The 22,848-nt window shown below is 35.4% G+C and overlaps 1 protein-coding gene across 1 annotated transcript in view; it reads right to left on the minus strand.

Moving 5' to 3' along the window:
* MYBPC1 (myosin binding protein C1) overlaps positions 1–22,848 on the minus strand; it is a 55,962-nt gene that overhangs the window by 26,689 nt on the left and 6,425 nt on the right. The window contains exons 2-15 of the mRNA XM_072331741.1: positions 21,961–22,037; positions 17,400–17,432; positions 17,003–17,038; positions 15,666–15,701; positions 13,002–13,106; positions 12,594–12,742; positions 12,146–12,263; positions 10,877–10,928; positions 9,170–9,226; positions 5,394–5,560; positions 3,896–4,028; positions 2,099–2,223; positions 1,422–1,527; positions 934–1,100 (exon numbers count right to left, since the gene is read on the minus strand). Of these exons, the coding sequence (XP_072187842.1) occupies positions 934–1,100; positions 1,422–1,527; positions 2,099–2,223; positions 3,896–4,028; positions 5,394–5,560; positions 9,170–9,226; positions 10,877–10,928; positions 12,146–12,263; positions 12,594–12,742; positions 13,002–13,106; positions 15,666–15,701; positions 17,003–17,038; positions 17,400–17,432; positions 21,961–22,037 (1,361 nt within the window). The remainder of the gene's footprint in view (positions 1–933; positions 1,101–1,421; positions 1,528–2,098; positions 2,224–3,895; positions 4,029–5,393; positions 5,561–9,169; positions 9,227–10,876; positions 10,929–12,145; positions 12,264–12,593; positions 12,743–13,001; positions 13,107–15,665; positions 15,702–17,002; positions 17,039–17,399; positions 17,433–21,960; positions 22,038–22,848) is intronic.

The raw sequence follows: 22,848 nt of genomic DNA on the forward strand, positions 1-22,848 counted from the left end.
CTAGCTTTTGTGAAACTTGAGCCTGAGAACTTGCACTTTCTGGAAGATCAGATGCTGGAGACCAGAGTCTAGGCTGAACACACAGCTCTGTGAATGTGCACTAAATATGCCTGCCTATAATATGACATGGAAAGATGGAAAAAACCTGCATTTTACAGAAAGATAGCTGGAACATTCTCAACAGAAGAAGCATGACGTTATCAGTGTGGCAGGTAAGATAATGGAGTCCAATGGCTACAGTGTATCATTTTCAGCTTGGTAAGAGAACTGTGAATTGTTTGTGCTTAGGATGTCATTTTGTATAAAATAGTTGAAAGCAGAATGCATGTATATATGATATATGTAAGTTCACAGAGTGTAACAAATTTACCACAAACAGGTACTCAGAATCTATCTTGCTCAGCTATGCCAGTAAGACCAAATCTACACCTACTTGCAAAATGGCCATTTGCCTAAAACCAAAGTGGCAGATTATAAAGATGCATAGATTTTGCTGGAAACCACAAGTGTTTTAAAGACATATTTTAAAGACATTTCAAGCACTACTGATACTGTTTGATACTGAGATACATAGCCTCATTTTAGTGCCTTTAGTTTAGTTCAAATGCTCCTGATGCCAGTTAAAAGTACACCTAGCAGTAGATTTTATTTTATTTTATTTTTTTTCCAACAATTTTCCCCCCCCTTTTTATCTAAAAAGTCTTGGTTTTGCTTTTTCTGTGAAAGCCTGAAAGGATTCAAGAAAAGTAAGTACTTCCCCTGCATATTTCAGTTTGTTCATTGTCTGTCACTGCAAACTGGAGATCTGCAGCTAAGGCATTGCCATGGAAGGTAAAGCTATCTTTAAACCCTCAGAAAAAAGGCAAGCAAATTATTTCTGTTATTTAGCAAACTATGACCATCAATATCAAGAGCAAGATATATTATACTTACAATCAACAGAAAGCTTGGCTTCTGACTGGCCCCCTGTTGTCATTACGGAGTAAGTTGCGTTGTCATTTTTTGCAGCCTCCTCTATAATCAAAGTGTGTTTTTTTCCCTCAACTTTGATTCGATATCGAGATTTAGGGTCATTGGTAAGCTCTACACCATTCTTAAACCTAACAGAAAAGAAAGAGTGATTATTTTCCCAATAGAAGTCCAGTGTGAATAAGACTTTCATAAACGAAAACTTCTGGAGAAGACTTTGCAAGACTTAAGACACAAAAAAGTGTTAAACAAACTTGCCCATGAATGTGTAAGACTGTTTTTGCCGTTACTACTTCACTGAATAATGTTCACCTGAGGATTTTTTAACTGGCACTGAAAATGCTCTCTTCATTTATGCCTACAAATAAAATCATCTTTCTTTGCTCTGTTCCCCCCTCCCCAGCCCCATCTCTGTCTCAAGGTAAACAAAGTCTATTGAAAGAATGATTTACCATTTAACATTTGCATCATCCTCAGACACTTCACAGCTCAGTTCTACACGTTCACCAACATAGGTACTGGTATCCTCCAGGCCTTTGGTCACCAAAATTGGAGGATCTTTGACAAGATAAAATTAGAGATTTACAATCTGAGAGAGAGGTGAAGGAGGTTTTAAAAATCATGCTATAGGAGATAAGGCTATCAACACTATGGCATCAAAAATGTTAAGGGAATGGCCACTCATTTGTAGGTTTTGGTACAGTCTTCCTTTAAGTGTTGGCAGATGAAACTAAAATCAGTACTTCAAATGCCTGACTTGATAGTTATCTGGAACAGGTCAGTTGGACCATTATTAGGGTTGCCAGGTACCTAAGTGTGTAAGGAAAAGCCAATACAGAGACAAATGTGTCTCCAAAATGTCTTTGAAGCTAAGGAGGACCACAGTCCCGCTAGATCCCAGTGGACAGTAAGAAACATGAAATCAACAGTATCTCCGTTTCTGAGTTTTCACTAAATTACTAAGTACAGGATGAAGAAAAATGATCAGGAATAATAAAAATACAGAGTAACCCTGCTAATGCAAATACAAACATACACTGACCCATATCCTTCCTGTTAATTTTTTCTGCAGTTGAATAAACCACATCCATTTACAACAGTTGAAATGGGAACAGACTGGTGTAGTTACCTCTCACAAACAGTTCTGTGGAGCATTTCTCATCACCAGCTGTCACATAATAGCGAGCATCATCTGTCATTGTACAGTTATTGATGAATAAAATTCGCTGGTTACCTTTGTGCTCAAAAATGTATCTGTTTGAATAGAATACAGAAAAGATGCCTTAGCAAAACTGCTGGAGCTCTCCTTTTTTGGTATATATATAGAAAATCTTTTAGAGATCATTAGAGGGAAAACCCTGTTTTTTACACAGACCTGGGAAAGAAGTCCCAGTATGCAATTTCCATGTTTCAATAGAAAATGTAAGAACAATCATAGAATTTGTTGCAAAAAGAGCTGTGGTTAGAGTGATAATGAACAGTTTCTGGCTTGTTCCAACATTCCAGGCTTACATGATACAAAAATATTATAATAAAAAAAACAGGCAGAATAAAATGGAGACTGAAACTCTAGATGAGTAAAGATGAAAATAACCAGTAACAGGAGACCATCTTCACTCCAACACTCTTAACATTTTTGTGAAGTATAATAATAGCCAAGGTTAAGAAGTTAATATTATTGGTAGGCCAGATGGCACAAGAGATCAGTAATGGGATATGGGGTTTTGGTAATGGGATATGCAGCCTTTCACCTTTATGTCACCAGTTTAGTTCTACTCCAGGTCTGCAGTGACCAAAGCTCATTAGCATCTGACAGCTGCTTCAGCAGTCTGGAAGAAATGCACTGGAGCATTCAGTCCAGGTCCTTCTACTGCAGAAGAATGCACGTCTGCAAGGCAGTTCTGAACTTCTCATGGAAGTTAAAGAAAATATACCACTTTTATTACCTTGTTTTTTGTTTTTTTGTTTGTTTTTTTTTTCTATTTTTCCCCCTTTTTTTTATTAGTAACATATATCAATCAAAATTCTTCATTGACTGAAGCAGTGATAGAATAAAAAGAGATCTGTCATTCCTTGTAATAGGATTTTTGCTAATTGCAGTTTTTCACTAGGCCAGAAAGAGAAAATTGAAAGGTTCTTGTGCTTTCAAACAATATTTGAGGAACATTACATTTTTATGCATTACCATTCTTAGCTGTTTGATTGTGGAATGGGATTTTGTACTCTGGGTTTTGAAAGATATGAGAACATTAGGGATTGGGCTCAAGTTCCAGCCATTGCTCTACTTGCATCCAAGAAGCCTCTTGCTTATTATAGGTAAATCCACAGTGTAAACCAATACATAAGTGACATAGATAATGGAGAAGCTTGGGCACAGTAGATAGTGACTAAAATTGCTAGGAACTAACTCAGGTTACTGGCTTCATTGTGTTAACCAGATAGTGGAGAGAGAAAAAAAAGCTCACTCCCTGCTGCAGTTGATTACCTAATTAACAGTGTTGATTAGAGACAATTTTATAGGTAGCTTATGATCCAGGTAGGCATTATGTTAAAGGTCTCTCCTTTTAGTAACCAATTACTACAGAAAGATTTTGACTTTATTCTAACATAGAACTGAGAACAAGAGACTTATTTTTTCAAAAAGCTTCCTGGTTTTGTTTTTGTTTCAAACTACCAAGGAGGAAATGTCTGTATGTTCTGTTAAGGATCTTTAACTCTCTTCTCTCGAGATAAAACACACAATCTATGTTAAGAACATTTTTGTGTCATGAGCAATATAGCATATTTTGCCTGCTTTTTCACTGTAATGGAATGCCAGAAATAAAATCAGTGCAAGCCTGATCAAAGGTATAGATCTATGTGAGACACTTGTCAAGGAAATAAATATGTACATGTTTCATTGCCTACATACAATAAAATCACTTACTTTGCACTTGGTCGTATTTCTTGGCCATTTTTATACCATTTGAGTTCCACTGTTGGATCTGCTAGTTCCACCATGAATCTAACTTTGCCTCCTTTATCCACCTGATATGCAGGGTCAAGTCCTTTGGCAAATGCTGTTGTGGAAGAGAGATGTTACTGTACATGAAGATTAGAAAATAAATGATAAGAATGCTGAAATGACATTACATATATCTCATGAAAGTTATCAGAATATATACACTCCATGTTATGCATCACTCTACATTTTTGGGCTGGTTCAGACAAGTCAGGTGTTTTTTGTTTTTTGTTTTTGCCTAGAAATAGTGCCAGTAAAACAGCAGAGTAATGCAGTTAAGTTTATCCTGATCTAGTTAATATCTCCTCATGACTATGCAGTATGATATGGTACTGATTAGGACTGGATAGATGTAACTTTGACAGCTTGCTGAGAATCTTTAGTTCAGAGTATAATTGTATACAACCAGTGCAGTGCAAGTATCTAGAATGAATCTAATAGAAAGAACCTCTTTACGAGCCATGCCACTGGAGTTACAAAGGAATTTCAATCTAAAAATTTTGTCCAGAATAAAAATGAATGGTTTGTCTACAAGCCAAACTTGTTTTCTGTAGTCTGCAAAGCGTAGATTGCAGCTCCAACTGTGACAGATATTCTGGCTGCAAAACGTTTGTGAAAATACATGAAACCAGACAAAAAATGTCACTCTGTGAATCCTAGTGGAGCTTTTCAAAATGATTATCTTAGATGGGCAAATATAGACCAAGTTGTTCTGGGAAAGGTAAGGTCAGAACTCAAACATTTCAAAACACTTTAGCATCAACATTTAGCTACTGACAGCTACAAATGTTAAACCCAGGGGAGCAGATAATCTGTGGCTCAAAAATAAATGGTGCCTCAAAAATACTGCCAATAGCTAAATTAGCTTCTGGTAAAGTTTATATCATGCGTATGTCTAATTGCAGAAGACTGAATGTGTTGACACAGCAGTAGTAGAACTACAAAACTTAAACAGGATATTTTATTTAATGTAACTTCTCACAGGTTAAGAAATTTCGATTCATAGTAAAGGTGGCATGGGGTGAATAACATCCTATTGTCAGCATGTCATTATAGAGACAGTTTCCACACCATGTGAGGACCTTTTTGTAGGTAAAACCATGTCTACTGAAAAATCCTGATATGACTGGTATCCACATTCTAATCATCTTGGAACGTCTGAGAGGGACCAGAAAAACTGGTCCCAGGTGCTGATGGGTGCTCTTTTTCCATTACAACTTTCCAGCACCTCCCTGTGATGAACTTGGGTAGAAAACAGCTCTTTCTTCAAGCTGAACAATTTGTACATCAGCTTCCAGCCCTTTTCTCACACCGGACATGTAGGGGTAGAGGTAGGGGTAAGGGTAATACAGTAAGTTTGGGTTTATCAGATGCATAGTTATGTTTGGCTACTGAACGTAATAATACTTTGCCTTATCCATACCTGCACTCTTCTTCACCTCCCTGCGCATGCGCTTCAGACGCTTCAACATGCCTCTCAGGTCAGTGATACCATACTGAAAAGCAATCTTCTCATATTCACTGGGGTTGGCGTTCTTCAAGAGCTCCCACACATCTACCTCAGGTTCTTCTTCTTGCTGTTTAACCTCCCTAACAGTGGCAAAATAAAATTGTGGGAGAAGAGTTAGTGAGGCCTTTTCATACCAGAAAAAAGGGTGGAATTGAATCCATGGTGATATTAGAAATGTTTTGCTCAAAATTTGAAGGCTACCACCATATTTTTTATTTCATTTTGACATCAAGCTTTCCAAACATCTGTAAATAAGTGAATTCAAGCCCCAGTTCCACTCAGTACAAGTGGTATAGCTGAGAATGACATTCACGCCTTACTTTACACTGCTCCAGGGCAGAGTTTAGATATAAGTTTTTGTTCGGCATTTTCTGATGTAATCAGCAATGAGAAATGTTGTGTTTCTTCATCATAGTATAGAACTGGCTTGAAAATGTAGTACTACAGTTGCATACCTGCTTAACTTGGTTTTGCTTGTTGTAACTACACTAGAATCATGGAAGATTTAGGACAGTACTACTAAGATATGAGTCTAATCCATACATTTCAGTTATGCAAAAATGGTTTTCAACTTGGAGACCCTGTAACTGTTGCAAGTGGTGACCAGTGAGAGGACATAATGTAATCCAAGGGGATCTATGTCACCAGCTCTTCTAAGAGTCCCTTAAATCTGGATTATGGATAGGAACTGGAGATTCTCAACCAGCTTGGGCTTGCAAGATGGGTCTGATGGCTTCCATGTTTATCTCTGTCTTAAGAATGGGAAATGTTTTAGAGGCCTGTGTGAATATCATCACAGTTATCTTATGATATCCTATTAATATCTCCAGCTCTAGGCTAAGACAGCCAACCATTAGATGAGGGAAAAAATGAAAGTGCCCTAAACAAAATGGCAGTTTTTGAGAATGACAGCTTAGCTCAAATTGAACTGCTGAAACAATCTAGGAAATTGAGCTGAAATATAGACTTTTTTTTTTTTCTGCAGGATCATTAAGCTCAGGCCAGGACAAGCCTGACTTGATTGTATCAGTCTAGTGAAATCATTTTTTTGATTGTTTTCATAATAGAATATGAAAATAAAGAGTTAAGAAACAAACAAACGAAAAAGAGACTGAGATTTGCCATGGTACTCTGTTAGAGCTGAGTACTAACAAGTCACAGAATTTTGTTTAACAGTAATACAGAAACAACACTGGGGATCCCTGTGAGGTTCTATGGGTAATTATGGAAAAACACTTTGCTGTTTAATATGTGAGACTTACTAATTTTCCTAATAAGCCAAATATATTTTCTAAAGGCAAAAAAAATCTGTTTGGATCATGTTTGAAATACTGACGTCAATAGCTCTGAATAATTCTTAAAATATCTATGATATGTAATTTCATGTTTTTTATTTTTTTATTTTTTTTATTTGTTTGTTTTTCTGTGCTCACAATTACTGGAGTCTGACTATGTACCATGAGTGCCGGAGCTTTGGTGAGATTCGTTCTGCATGACAGTAAGATGAGATCAGCTTTCAAACCTATGTGAAAGTTGACACACCTGCTGGAGTGTCATTCTCCTCTCCAGGGACTGGCCAGTTGCCATGCAACTCCTGTCTGTTCTAAGCGGAGCTGAGTTCCATGGGGTTTCAGATAATGAGCCCCTTTAAATCAAGCAGTAGTTGAGAATGAGGATCCATGAGAGCATCTTGATTTTCAAGCAGTTTGAAATAATTTATTCCAATTTTTTTTTCTTTTTTCTTTTCTTTTTTTTTTTTTCCCTCTTGCATAACTGGAGAACAGATTTTGAAACAAGGCAAACCAACCTTGTTCTGAGATCAAGATAGTTTCTGCTGTGGGTAGCAGGCAAACTGTGCTGCACATTTTCTCAGTGTATTGATCTCTCCGCAAAAGTGCTTGCAGACCTTACCCATGAAAATATGCATGTTTCAGAAAGATGTACTTTTAAAAAATAATACCTAAATGTGTGCTTCTTGAGATCTTGTGCCTTGTGAAATTCCAGGCTCTTACTGAATTGAAGCACAACCCGTTGCAGAGTAGCTTACTGGTATGAAAATGGATTTGTCTTTCTTCAAGACAAGCACAATGGTACTGTGTAGATTCTGTGCAGTTAGTCTTTGTGTGTGTGTGTGTGTGTGTGTTTAATAAAAACAGGCATTTTTTAAGTTTTATGCACCACGAGTGAAAAATTAGATCTCTTCCTGGTAGCATGACCACACAAAAGAGAGGAAGTGCACCTGCAACAATTCCTTTTTGAAAACTGAAATGCAGACAAATATTTTTACAATTGAAATGGATACTAATGTCCACACTAAGATCTAAGTAGCAGTCTTACCGTTTAATTGAGCTCGTAACTAAGAGGCTGCTTTTGAGTGCTTGGAGCAAGAAGGAGATGTACCACTTTCATCACTATTAAGCAGTGATGTTTATGAATTTGAAGCTTGCTTTGCCCATTAACCACAAAATTCTTATGCCACGCTTGTATGGCTATATAGTATTTATCTTATAAAATATGTTAGTTGTTAATGAAGTTATAGTGATTCTTTTTCACACTTCTCTTTCCACAAAAACCCCAAGACCTCTCACATGCAACTCATGTTGCTAATAAAACACACCACAGGCAGTTGTGAGGTCTGTTATGGTAAGTTGTATTAGCAGGATAAAAAATCAATCTGAAGATCCTAGTTAGGGATGAAAAGGTTTAGAAAACAAAGGTCTGGTGGTTTTGAATTGGTTCAGGTAATGTTGTCTTTTCCTTCAACCTCCCTGCTTTCACTTCACTCTTCCTTCAGTTGACTAAGTACTCTTCTTCCCATTATAGCCCTCAAGCCTGCTATGAATTTTAAAATGTAACTGCTGTTGTATACTTGGGCTTTCTCTTTCAGAGTCATTGGTTTTTATGGCAGATATTTTTAATGATATATATATACATACATATATATATATATATACAAGAATTTAATTAATTAATGTAGATGAAGGTTGTGTAATGCCATATCTTCATTTCCAGGAATTGTCTTAATCTAATAAGAAACTAAACCGGGTTTACAGTTTGAAATAGCTAACAGCATAGCTATTGTACCATCAGATTCTCAAGGTGAATAAGAGAAACACACGTCCATGTTTTCCCATTTAAAAATTAGTAGCTGAATGAACCATCACTGAATATTTGTGTGCATATATTGAAATAGTAGGTAAAAATGAATTAATAGAGGACTCTACTGTTTGAAAACTATATATGTATTTTCATACCAAAGTGCTAGCACTGAATTAAGATGTATGCAAATAGGTTAATCTAACCATTGCACCTATTCGCTCTTGCACCCAAACCAATTTTCTGAACTGCTCATCCCTGTGTAGGAAATTCTCCCCCTTGAGACTCCATGCAAACACAAAAGAAATAGCAAGTAGATTAAATGTTATCGGTCTCTTTATGTTGTGGCTCACTTTTCACCTGGTAGACTCAAGTCTGAATTTTCTTTTCAACACACTTAAAGGTAGAATTAAGTAAACATTTGCATATTATAGCATGAGAATGACAGTTAGAAACATAAAAAAAAGAAACATAAAAAAAAAAGAAACATCAGAAAAGTCTTAAGAAGTTATTAATGCTACACCTGACTCTTTCTGTGTGCGAACCTAATGGTTTGCAATCCACACCTGCTCACTGCATCACTTGGTTCTCACCTACGTTTCAGGAGACCACTAAAGTCAAGTTCTCCTGCATCGTCTTGTCCATCACCGCTGTTATTAATAGAAAAAGATCAAATCTTTGTTTAATACAGAAAGACATAAATGACACACATTGCAAACTCTCTTCATGTCTCTCATACTCAACACTGTCCAGACACACAACTAATGGTGTAAAATCAACACAAACTTGTATTCTTTTTCACACAAGTTATCTTACCTTAGGCACTTGTGAAAAGTAACACAAAGGTTTGCATTGCTTGTATTGCATTATACTTTGATGGCAAATTTTTGTAACTGCATACATAAATTTGCCAGGATTTGTGTTAGATTTCAGTAACACAAATAAATGTGAGCTAGTCAACACAATGAGCTTTGTTTTTCATTTCCATATCATATGCGTATAAAAACAAAGGGCTTGTGCTGATCTTATGCTGTGAATGTAAAACAAAGATTTGCGTTGCTGTTTGGTGCTGTTAACAGCGTATGTCAAACACCAGACTGTGAAGCATATAATTAAGACTTAATGTTTCTCTCTAAATGAAGGGAAAAATCAGTTAAAAACAGCACATTTTACATTTTTTACAGATGAAATCATTGGGTTATGAAGGTGCATATATTTCTATGATGTGACTTTAAGCAGTAAAATTGTATCATTAAAATGCATGTAAACAAGATAATTCCCTTAATGTTTGTAAACACTATGGTCAAAATCCCGCAAATGTTAAATCAGATGGTATCAGTATCCAGGTTATCCTGTATTTTGTATACAAAGTATCCCTTACAAAAACAGAGAATATTCTGAGATATCCTATGGGGCAGAATTGCCCCTATTATTGCATTTTTTAAAAGATGTACAGAAGTAAAAAGTGTGCACCTTTAATATAATATTTTTTTCTCTTTACTCTTTAAATCAAATATTTCTGAACAAAAGTAGTCAATTTTGAGTCACAACTTTGCCTCTATGTGTGAATTAATCAGCTGCATTCATTTTATGTTTATAAAACATTTTCGGTCTGAATACTTCTACCCTTGTAGGACAGTTTTTTTCTACAAAATGTAAAGGTGACATCTTTATACTGGTATTAATTACTGTTTTATAACAAAGGTAAATAACTATGACAGACTTCAGACACAATACTTTACATTACTGCCCTCGCAATATTTCAGTATATTTTATGTATATTTCATATATATTAATGTATATTTTATATTTTTACATATCATTTTGTATATCATTTTGAAGTTTTTCTACAGAGATGGCCATATGATGCTTCTTTACTGTAGAGTAAAACAAGTCCAGCTCCTGTCTTGCTGAAATCAGTGTGAATTTTGTCTCTGCTTTTTATCAGTGCGGGACTTGGATCAGAATCATTCATATCATAGCTCACAATTTTCAGGAAACATGGTAGAATATCATAGAGAATGAAAACATAATTTTTTAAACCTCCAAAGCAACAGATAGTTAATAACTTTGAATATTGAACCTTCACTTAAAGCAGTGACACCATAGTTTCAGGGGATTCTATCAGTGAATTGTAACTATTTAATTCTACCCACTACCTTAAGCCCCAGTTCTTTAATCTTTATTTTAAAAACCAATCTGAAGGTACCCGATACAATTGCCTGCCAGAATAGAGAGGAGTTTCATACGCTACCACATCCATTACTGAGGGGTTTCGCAGGATCACTGTTTGAAGTTACCTTCTTTTGAAAGCAGATCTGATGTCAATGGATGGAGCAGCTTGAGAGGATTCTGTGAAGCAGCAGTAGGACAGAGTTTAAAAACATAACCTGACATAATTTGAAATTGATGCAGTTGACATAAGTAATGTAATTTGGCATGAGAAATTTGTTCAAGAAACTTGCTAAGTGATCACAGAGTGTTCCTTAGGCATTATGTTCTGGTAAATGCAAAGCTGCTTGACACTAAGCCAGGTTTACTCAGTGCATTTCTCTAGCCTAGATCCTGCAGTTCTGCATAGGATATCTGTCCTAACAGTGTTTTTCTCACAACCCCTCTCCTGCCTGTACACTGCTCTGGATTTTTCTTATTGCCGATGCTTTCTCCTTCACTTGCATCTCACTTTCTCTATGTGCAGAGCATCAGAGGAAAAAGGCACTGACTCTTCATTTAAGGATGAATCCACTTTGTGTAAATTATTCATTTGTGCCAATCTTAATCAGATTAAGAGGTTCTGATTCACAGGGAGTGCATGGACAGAGTCACGCTGGCCTAGCAGGTCTCTGAGCATGCATGCCTACTGTGTCCCCTAATGTAGACCTGCTTCCAACCTGACCTGGGCTATATGCTAGGTGTGTTGTACTCAAGTGCACAACTATCTTGTCCATTAGGTGATGGCCATGGAATTTTGGAAGACATTCGTCTTTCTTGGGCTGGTCATGTAGGTATGTGTGCTCTCTTGTGCTCTTGAGGAAAAAGGTAAGACTGCAGGTTAATATTTGCCAGAGTCAGACCTATTACAGTGCAGCACGCTTCATATTAGACTATTCTTTATTTTGGAGCATTGTGGAAGAACTGTGACTTTCTAAAGTATTACTGCACCATGCATGAGCAGGGTACAAATCCTGGAGATCCATGCCTGAACCAACTCACTCTCCCTTCAGATCCTGCCAGATGAATTCTCCCTCTCTGAATTGCCCAAGGCCTGCTCCTCCCTCTTGTGTGCCAGAGCCTGATTTGAATTCAGTAGACTTATCTGCCAGCTTGGATCTAACCTAAATGTTTCACATACTTGCTATCCCAGTGTCTATTTAAACAAGAAGATAGAGATGCTTAGTTCTCTGCAGTCTATGTTAAAGATTTCTTCCTTGCTATGATTAAACATTGCTTCATTTAAAGATTCTAAACAAAATTATGTTGAATTTCAAGTAAAAAAAAAAAAATAATAAAAGAAAGAAAGAAAAAAACTACATATTTATAAAGCTTTACAAATACAATTGGAATCTTACCAGTGACTTCAAGGTCAAAAGAGCAACTGTCAAACTTGTCCTTATAAGAAACCTCACAGCGATAGTTCCCTGCATAATTCTCCTTAGCTTGAATGATGTGCATCTCAAATGTGTGAATCTAAAAATCAAATGTAATACATTTGCATGAAACAAATAGAAAGTTTTGTCTTCCAGACCAGACCTAAAAGAGTAAGGTATAACTTGAATAAAGGGTCATGCAAAGAAACTCAAAAAAACAACTGAAAACATGAATTTTCACACCACCACATGTCCTGTTCTGGGAGAGCAGAAAAGTCATTTTCTGCTTGGAACTGGAGATCATGACAGAAAACTACGGTGAAGCCAGGTTTAGAATCTGCTTCACTTAAAATTCTGCCTATTGTCCAAAACTGATCTTTAAGTTCGCTTAGAAGCTTTGCTCCTGTATGAAGGAAAACCAAAGACAAACCTTTGTGTGTCGCTCAAATGACTCCTTTAGCTGCAGGTGCTTCCCTGCTTTGCTGGCCAGGTCCATCCATTTTCCTTTAAACCACTTAACATTTGGCTTTCGGAGAAGATCTTTGGCTTCTACTTTGGCTATAAATGTAATATTCCCACCTTGAAAAAAGAGAAAAAACAACACAGTTATTGAGGAACTTGTGGCTGCTTTGTCACGTTTGTACACACTTCTTTTTTTTTGCTTCTTTTTGTACATTCTGTTTTGCCTTCAAAGAGGAGTTCACATCTAACTAAAATCAGTGGGAGTATTTGTAGCTGAGGGCAGAAGCTGAGTGCTACCTGAACCACCCGTACATCTTTCCAGTCCCTGTGTTTCTCTCTCCAGAAATGGCTTTTGATTTTGTTTCGAAGCACTTACCAACACTCACTGTACCACTCTGAGGTTTTTCAACGAATAAAGTGGATCTTTGGGAGTCATCACGTTTTTCCGTCTCTTCTGGAGCACCTTCTCCAATAGACCATACTGAGATACAGAGAAAGAGGAAAAGATCAATTATCTGCCAATGTTTGACTCCCTCCAGAATGCACTTACCTGAGCGCACTAAACTCTCTAACCCTATTACCTCTCTCTTCAGATGTCCTGAAAGATATGTGTTTGTTCACACTGACATCCACTGCTTGGCTGTCACATTGTGTACAGTTCCTGAAAGAATGCTACCTCTGTAGCAATAGAAAATGAAACTCTCAGAGAGGAAGACAGGGCAACCTGATCAGCCAAGGCAGGTAATGAGAAAATCAAATGGCACCAGCATTCAACCATGAGTGTTTTATAGGGGTAATAGACAAAGGTCAGCTCTTTGTTTTTCAGAATGGAAAATGGAGGTGGAAGTTCTGAAAACACAAACAGCTGTAAGCACACGCACACACAGATGATGATAGTTCCTGTGGGTCTCTGCAAATCTCAAACTCAGCTGACTGTACAAGGTAGTTTTTCCTTTTTGCTCACGAAATATACCAGTGATGAAGCTTACTTCTCAGCTTTGTTCTCTATGATAGAAACAGAGAGTTTGGGAATAAATCATTAGAGGTAAATAGTTTGTCAGATGGAAATGATTCTGACACACATTCAGGCAGAGCATATTCTCTTCTGGAAACAGATTTTGGAAATGAAAGAGAACAAAGAGCAGTTACTGTGAGACAATAGGCAGGTGAGCAGTTTTTCCAAGTCAGAAAACCACGTTAGCACAGCTGTGTGTTTCTGATGTTTCTGATATCTGACCACCCAGGGCTTTGTGCTGTGCAGTTATATCTTTGGTAAATACATGCAAAACTGCTCAGAGCTAATTCCTAACAGAAAAGACAGGGAAAGCATGAGAGTGACGGTCTGTCCATTCCAAAGGAGAATCCCTTCATTTCAAAAGCCAAAGTCTCATGTTCTGAGAAAGAATTTGTAGAGTCCAAATGTCACATTTCTTTTCTTATTTGAGGAGTTCTAGTTAGTGAATAGGATAGACTGAGTAAAGCCAGTGCTAGCATGGAATAGCAGAGCAAATGTGTATACATACGACTATATCAAACAAAGGAGGCTATAACTTTCAAACCAGAGCTGTGTTCCCATTGGACTTCTAGTTGTTTCTGAATCAGAGGTAGATTTTTGTTACTTATCCAATACTCTTTTGGGTTTTGTTTGAATACTAGTAAAAATGATAAACTAATTAAGTAGCATTTTCCAGATATTCATTTCTGTTCTTGAAATTTAAAGTTGTTTTCCCTCTTCAGTATTTTTCATAGGACCTCATTTTCCTGAAGATAAAATTGCCTGTCACAAAGAGGTAACTGCTACAGGATCCTTTTCAACTCATGAAAATTGCCACTGGCGACAAATGAAACACAACTCACAACAACAGTAGGAAAACACAACTCAACTGTTTTTATTGTCCTTAAGCCTGTAAGAAATTTCAGAGGGACATAGAAATGCTGGATAGCTCATCTATAAATCTTTGTCTCTAGCTCTTTCAATGAATTATGTCTGGAATGCCTAACAGTTCTGTATATTTCTGCTTGTATAAAACATACATGTATATACACACATGTATATACACATATATGGAAACAAACACAGACACACACCCACAGAGAAATATATAGATACATAATCTATATATATAGCTCTCTGTACAAACTATTTAAATTATGATGGAATGGTATACTAGTATTTGGAAAGATGTAACACAAGAATAAGTGAGAGTTACAGGTATGAACAGAAGGATCTGACAATGCTTGAAATAGGAACTGGTCAGGTGCAGTAATGAACCTGAGACACCACGGCGTGAAATGGAAAATGGATATTAATAAATGAAAGAGGTATACATAGACTCGTTAATATGGTAACACGTAACGCAGAAATATTATCATCATCTCTGGATATTAGCTTTTTCCTGTCAATTCAACAGTGAGAACAGAAAGTAGGTTTGACATTAGCTTGCAGGTCTGGCATAGGCTGTTACACCAGTTCAGTAACTATGGTTGAAGTACTTGCTGCTCATTTTGTTCCAGTGCTTGCAAATCCTGAAACCACAAAATTGGGCACAGTATGCGTTACCTGGCAGAGTAGGAAGAAAGAGGTTATGTCTTTGCTAAGTTCTCCCCACCATCCTTTGTGCTGTGAGAAGAAACCACTCTCCTACAGTTTCCTGGGGCCTGTATATGAGATTCAGGTAAGCCACTGTCAACCTGTAGGCTGAGGAGGAAGGGAATAGTTGCATATCTATCCGTATGGAAATACATGCAGATAGATAGGTATGTATGTATGTGTCTGGTATGTGTCCTGTCTGGTACCTCAGAGTCTTCTCTCTCTCTCAGTTTAGCTACTAGAAAACTACTTAAGTTTCTAATTAATGTCACTGTGTAAAAGTGGAATTAAAAAAAATAATAATTAAAACAAACAAACAAACAAAAAAACAAACAAAACAAACAAACAAACAAACAAACAAAAACCCTACAGTCTAAGAAATAACTCATTAATAATCATTGTATCGTATAAAATTTGGACTGTTTCAATGTGGTGTTCAGGAGGTCTCACCTGAATCTTTTCTTTCCGCTGGCTTAGACATCCCATCTGAAAGGGAAGAGCAATTTAGATGACACCAGCTCAGAGATCACAATTAAACTGACCTCAGGTCATGAGAATTTTATGAACAATGATTCTTCATGCAAGAAGATCAGAATAAATACCTAGAACTATACCCCTGAGAAACTATTTCAATACCATAGAAAGGAAGTAAACACCTGAGTCAGAATTTTTTCCCCCATTTCTCTGGATAGCTGAAATTTAGTTCAATTTCCTCTCAAGATTTTCTATGTAGTAGTTTATATTTAGAAGGGCTTTTTGAAGCTGGTATGTTACTCATCTGTTGGGGTGGTTCTAAATGACAGATATCTTCACGTTATTCAAGATTTATCTGAGGGGATAGTATTTTGAACTGTTGAATTTGTCTAATTACTTAAGCTGAACATTTTTATTATTAATAGTTGAAATTAAAAGATAGAGTTTCGTAATTTAAAAACTTATTTATATTTTCAGCTATTATCAGTGAGAATCTATTTATATTTTCAGCTATTATCAGTGAGAATCTCTACCACTGTTGATCAATGCACTGCCACTGATTTTTCAGATAGCATGCAGCCCATGGTTAGCAACGCCCTTTTTAAAATGAATCAGGAAAATTTAACACACTGAAAATGACTAAAACCATGTTTTTTAAAAAAGTTTTAATTATTTTTTAAAGCAAAAATAAAAGCTTTTTATTTAACACACTACAATACACATTAATGTTCATTATCTTTGTTTTATTCAAGTTTAATTTCTTTAAAAGACATATTAAGCATGTTGAAGTCTTGCCAATGTCACTACAACCATGAATGATCAACAACTAAATATACTTAATCTGCCATCTTGAAGTGGTATATTAAAACTACCTGTCTTGCAAGCAACTTGTAAGGCTTATGGCCTAAAGAGAGGTGATAGACAATTCTATGACTAAATGTACTTTGAAATCATAAGGCATCTATTTTATTTGTAATTCTGGAATTTGCTCTCAGGACAAACCTTAAGAATGCTTTCCTTATTGTTTCAACAGTAACAGATAAGATGGATGCCTTCAGAGCTGCTAACTAATATTTTCCCTTCCAGTGACAGAATTTCTAACTAAAATTCAAGACAGGTTCAGAAAGAAACTTGTCTGGTACGAAGGTCTCGTACTTCTGAACATGGATTAAATTAATTTAGGACACCTCAGAAATCTTATTCTCTAATGAGTATGTTATGAATCCAGTCCAAATGGTTGGACTCTGATCATTAATAGTCAAGAGAAAAATCCATACATACATACACATAAAAAAAACTATCATGGTCCTAACCTGCTGGTGGTGTGCTAACTGAAGTGTCATCTTCATCTGTGAAAAGAAATACGAATAAAAAAATACATAAAGAAACTCAAAGCACAGTCGATCATCTGCTTTAAAGCAAATATGTGAAAATGTAAAACCTGCAAAAGAAGGGGAAAAAGTCATAATGGTCGGGAGCATTCACAATGGAAGCTTCAAACTGATGAAGAAAGCTTTGCATAATTCAGTAGCTGAAATGGTAAACCTTAATGCTTCAAGCAAGTAGAAGAAAAATGAGATGTGAACTGTGATCTATTATTAAATCATGAGTTTATATGGAAGCTGCTGAGTGGTTCTGTTTGTTAGAGATGTAATCCACAGTAAATACAAAAAAAGCCACAATGAAATCAAGGTCAATCACATATCTGACCTGAGGATGATCCCATTTCTCTGATGTCCATGTCTGCAATTAAAATGTGTACCATATATGCATTCAACATAATTAGATCAAAGTATGCAACAATAAAAAACAGTCTTCTGTATTTATACTTTATTATTTACTAAATAGAATATTACTCTAAAATGAAACAAATAAATAACTTTATTATTATTATTTTTTTCATATATCATAGGATAATGCCTTAAAATACAGATTGAATTAGTATCACCCCACAGGATTTTCCTTCTAATCACACTAAATGCTGCAATCATCAGGTATCAAATCACTAGAAACAATTGCTATTTAGGTGTTTTAAAATGCTTAATCTGCTTAATCTAATAAAAGTACAGTTACATATACCTATTTGTAGGAGCCAAGAATCTGAAAATCATGAAACTGACATTAAAACAGAAATACTGTAATCATGCTTATCAGTAATCCAGAATAAGGTGAAGATTATTTTTACAATAATCTACTAAATGTCTTTGGATTTTAGATGTTTACTGTAAATATCAAAGATAGGAATGTCTGATAAAAAGTACAGAAGATTTTAGTGCGTTAAAATAGAATAAAATCTAATAAAATAAAAAAATTACCTATGAAACAGTTGAAAAGCTAGAATAAACTACATACATATTTAAGATTTAATATGTACTTAAAGATAATTACAAGTATTTTATAATGTAATGGAAAATAATCTAAAGAACATTTCAAAGTGGAAGAAAAGTTATCTGAAATAGAATAATTTTTTTCAGATTTAGGTATCAAGAATCAGTGATTTGCTTTAAATTATCCTTTGATTTTTACTTAAAGTTCTAATTTGTCTTTATTTTTTCAAGGATAAATGCAGTATCGATGGCAAAAAAACACATAAAATTTATTTATATTTAAAAAAAATCTGGCTTTATTAAATTTTATGCTTGATTAATCACTGAAAGCTCATTGAAGGTCTGATGGAATTTAACTACTTAGCTGTGACATTTTACTCATTCCTTTTTAATGATTCACCAAATTTCTTTTAAAAAGAAATCCCTTGGTAAGAGGATATAAGTTTTAATTGTAGGCCTACAGATGAAGGATTAATATATTATCTTACAAGCATGATTTTTTATTCTTAAAAAAAAACAAAACGCATGGCTTACGTGGACACATTCTCACCACCTGCACCTGCACCTTCCATTGGACTAAGTTGATATCGAATATGTTGATTTTCAATGAAAGCACAGTAATAATAAATCATGTCAGTTTTCTGAACATATTATTCTAGCAACTAAATGAATGCTCCTGCATTTGATTTAATACTGCACATTTGAGTGAGTATTCGGGACTAAGGCAGGAGATAGATGAATATCACAAAGAGTGAACCACTGTTTTCATTCTACATAAATAAATGCACAATAACTCAACCAAATGATTCAATCCTTTTAGTTTTTGCAGAAATTATTGAGCACACTTTGACTCTTCTAAGAGCTTTGAAATTTAGCTGCCTTCAGATATCCACCTGATATGCAAAGAATGCTCAGCGCTCCTATCAAGGGGTACTTGGCCCTGTAACTGAAGTACATATATCAGCAATGGAAGTTTTAGTAGAGAGATGAATGGATAAGTGAAACCTGGAGAAATAACAAGAATGAAACATGCAAATGTTTTAGTAGATGATTGGATGGAACCTAGAGAAAAGATATCTGTAAATCATGCAGAAATCTAAGTAGCTCTCTGAATAGCTGGATTGGACCTAAAAAGGAATGAGCAAATTGATATTAAAATTCATTTACTTCAGCAACTGGACACACAATTATAACAGTAATCAATGTTTAAGATAATGCTAAAATTAAAACCAAAAGCAAATGTAAAATGAATGAGAATAGGATAACGTGGTCAATTTGGTGAATGACATTTTGATCTGAAGATAAAATGTATGCTCTTAAGTATCCTGAATTTTTTACTAAATGCAGATATTTTTCAAACTAGGGATACTATAAAAAATTATGTATGCACACAACCACTGCTGTAAGCTTCTGATTTTCTGCAAAGTAATGACAAGATAAAGACTTTATGACTCATCCTCCATTTTTTTATCTTTACAGTGAACATAAAGGGACATAAATATTTTATTTCACATAGACAGTACTACAAAGAAATAGAACAGCAAGACAGACACACGGGATAATATACTTTATTTCCTAACTTCTGCAACTAACTTTGTCTGAGAAATTAGGGGAAAAATATAGACCCCATAATTATGTACCAACCTTTCTTACCTAGATAATACATTTAGACATTATCTGACTGTACTGCAGAGGACTGCCCCAGATTCCAATGTGCTGTTTCTTATAACTTACTAACAAATGAGTCACAACTTCTAACGTACAGTGTCAGAAAATCACTGTGGAATTCAGATATGAAATGTTTCCTATATTAAACCCACTCAGGGAAATACCCAAATTTGTTACTTATGGAACTAGAGAAACAACTTTAAAAACAACTTACACAAAAACTAACCTCCAGGTTTTTCTGTCTTCAATTCATATTGATTTTGGACAAATGGGAGAAACAAGATTTTTCCTTTCTATGTGTTATGGTAACAATTAGAAAGATTTTCTTCTGTCAAACGAACATGAAGAAACAACTCTCAGAAAATGTACTGTCCTGTTTGGTGATACCCTGCAACAAAGCAGGAGCTGATAGGAGAAGCTGAGTAACGCCATGCAACAAATATATATATTTCTGTCATTAAAAAAGAAAAAAGGCAAATACTCCTGCTGAGAATGCTGGGTGTCTGGAACTGACATCAACATTAATTTGCAAAGTTGACAGTTCAACAGAAAGTCACCTTTTCTACATACTGGTATTCAGATTTTCACCGGAATTCCTATTGAGGTGGCTACAGCCACTGTGAATTGAAACTGGAAACACTTCCCATAGAAGAATCTCAAAAAAAACTGGGGCAGCATAATCCTCCTAAATATGCTGAGCATCAATAAAGCATTATTTATTTATTTATTTATTTATTTATTAGGAAATTCCCACATTCTTCACAAAATTCAAAACAGAAATTATATAATAATGTATAAAAAGACAACTGAAGTATTTCATGTGATACCTACCATGTTTTCTTTCTAGTTCAATGAAATGTAGACTTGTAAGAAGTGGAGAGAGCACTGTGCATGTTCAGTTCAGTTCAGGAACAACCGTTTCTCACAACAAAATTAAACCAAGCAGAACTAACTGCTAGAATAGCCTGAGGCAAGACCTTCATCTTTTTCTTATCATTAGGCATGCAAATTATTCCTGAATTATGTTTGCATTACCAAGATGACAGATTTGATTACTCACACAAAATGTTGTTTGTCAAAATAATTGCTCAACTCCAAAATAGCTAGCAAAATAACATGCACTGAAGCTTGGTTCATCATTGTTATATTCTAAGGAATCCTTGAATCATTACTTTCAGTGCATTTTTATTTTGCTGAGAAAAACGGCCATGCATGACTTCGCCTAATAAATTTCCAAGTCTCAAGTGTGAATCCAGTATCTCTAAAAGGCAAGATTTTGTCTAAGAGATCAAAAGGCAGAATGTATTTTCAAGCAAGCCATTTCTTGATTTGCCATGGAAGGCATAGCCATGCCAAATAAAAAAAAAAAAAAAGCAAGCATTACATCTGTTGTAAATATATTTTGCTCTGGTTTAACCTTCTCTGAGAATGAAAAACAAAAAGATTATCCATTTCAGAATAAGCTGCTGAGCTGTTTGAATTCTACTTTAGCAGGGAGTACAAAGAAGTGGAATTTGACCCAGTTCCCTCAAAATGTATCTTCTTAACTAGAAGAGATGCAAACAGAGCTTGAGTCTAATAGCAGCAATGTAAAATTTGTACTGCAAACGGAGCACATTTTCACATGCATTGGTACTGGAACAGTTTGGGGTTTGTTAACAGGAAACTGCCCTCAGAGACATTTTTCAGAACTTGTAATGACCTCAGTCACTGGATTTCCAACTATGAAGAGGGAGGCAGGAATTTCTTTTTCTTAGATGGAAAAGCAATATAGATTTACTTATTTATTTATTTATAATGAATGTGTGAACTCTACTGTACTTTCCTGAAAGATGGAACTTGCAATATCAAGTATCTGGTAGAATAGAAACAGCTTAGAGTGATAGGAGTTTTCTCCCACTAATTAAAAGCAATTAGTGTGCACAGTAGCTGAGTTTAAGCAAGGTTGGTCAGAGCCAACATTCACTTTAGTAGAAAGATGTCCTTCTGCTCATGCAATGCACTTGAAATTTGATCTATTAAGAAAGCATTCTTTATAAATACTGGTACTAAACAATGTCAGTCTTGTTCACAGACTTTCTGAAGATACTCATAAGCATCCTAGTTTCCTTGTGCTAGAAAAGTCATGCAGAATGAGGATCTAGGAAGCTTCACATCACACTTAAAATTTGGCACCAAATTCCTGAGTTATAACCCAAGCAATATAACAAACACCAGAACAGCATTTCAGAATGTTCTCTTTGGTGTCCATTTTTTAAATATGATTTCAGACTCACCTTTACCCTTTTCAGTTCCACCATCCTGTTGTACTTTTTGTTCTGTGTAGGAAGTACAAGTATATTTTTGAGAGGATCTTAAAGTAAAAAAGAAAAACTTACACAGAATTAAAAATTATATCAATATTCGATCTGTAATCCTTTAAAACATTTTATTTGTGGTTTTTTTTTTTTACCATCGCATGCATACCAGTAAATTTTCTACATTTTGAATGAGTCACAAAAAATTGATGTTCCCGTACTCAGTGCAAGCACAATACTGGTTTAGTTTTTTGTTTGCTTTTGTTTTGTTTTGTTTTGTTTTGAAAGCAGCAACTGTTAGTCATCTGCTCTTGGTGTTATATATTAAAGCCTTTGAAAATAATTAAATAACTCTGTTAATATGAACAGACTCGGATCAGACATGAGTTACTACCAGCTACTAATACTAACCAGAACTCCATTGCCTAACTGGTTTATCCTTAAAACAGCACAGAGAGACAGTTCAGAGTGTCCTTGATTATTTCTCATTATCTTCTTCACCACCATTTTTCTAGGCTATTTGATTTGCATTTTTTTTACTGGAAGTGTTGATATCTCACCACGTACTCCAAAGAGATGTATATGAAATATCTCTAACATACTGTGAGTGAGACAACTTGGACTGCAGATTTAATAACATCAAATTAATCATTGGATTTTTTGTTGATATTCCTGTCCCCTTTGGTTTACTTCCTCATACAGTTTGCATACAAAGCAAATTCAGAGGCTTGTCAAATCACTTGAGTTGTACTGCCTTCAAAGTATATACACTCAATAGTCTAGTTACAGTGAAAAAATAACTTTCTCTAGTGAATTTACCTGCTAAAGTCCTATTATATCTTGGGTTTGAATGAAGGCCAATGGTCT

This window comes from Excalfactoria chinensis, chromosome 1, assembly GCF_039878825.1.
Source record: "Excalfactoria chinensis isolate bCotChi1 chromosome 1, bCotChi1.hap2, whole genome shotgun sequence".
NCBI classification, from domain to species: Eukaryota; Metazoa; Chordata; class Aves; order Galliformes; family Phasianidae; genus Excalfactoria; species Excalfactoria chinensis.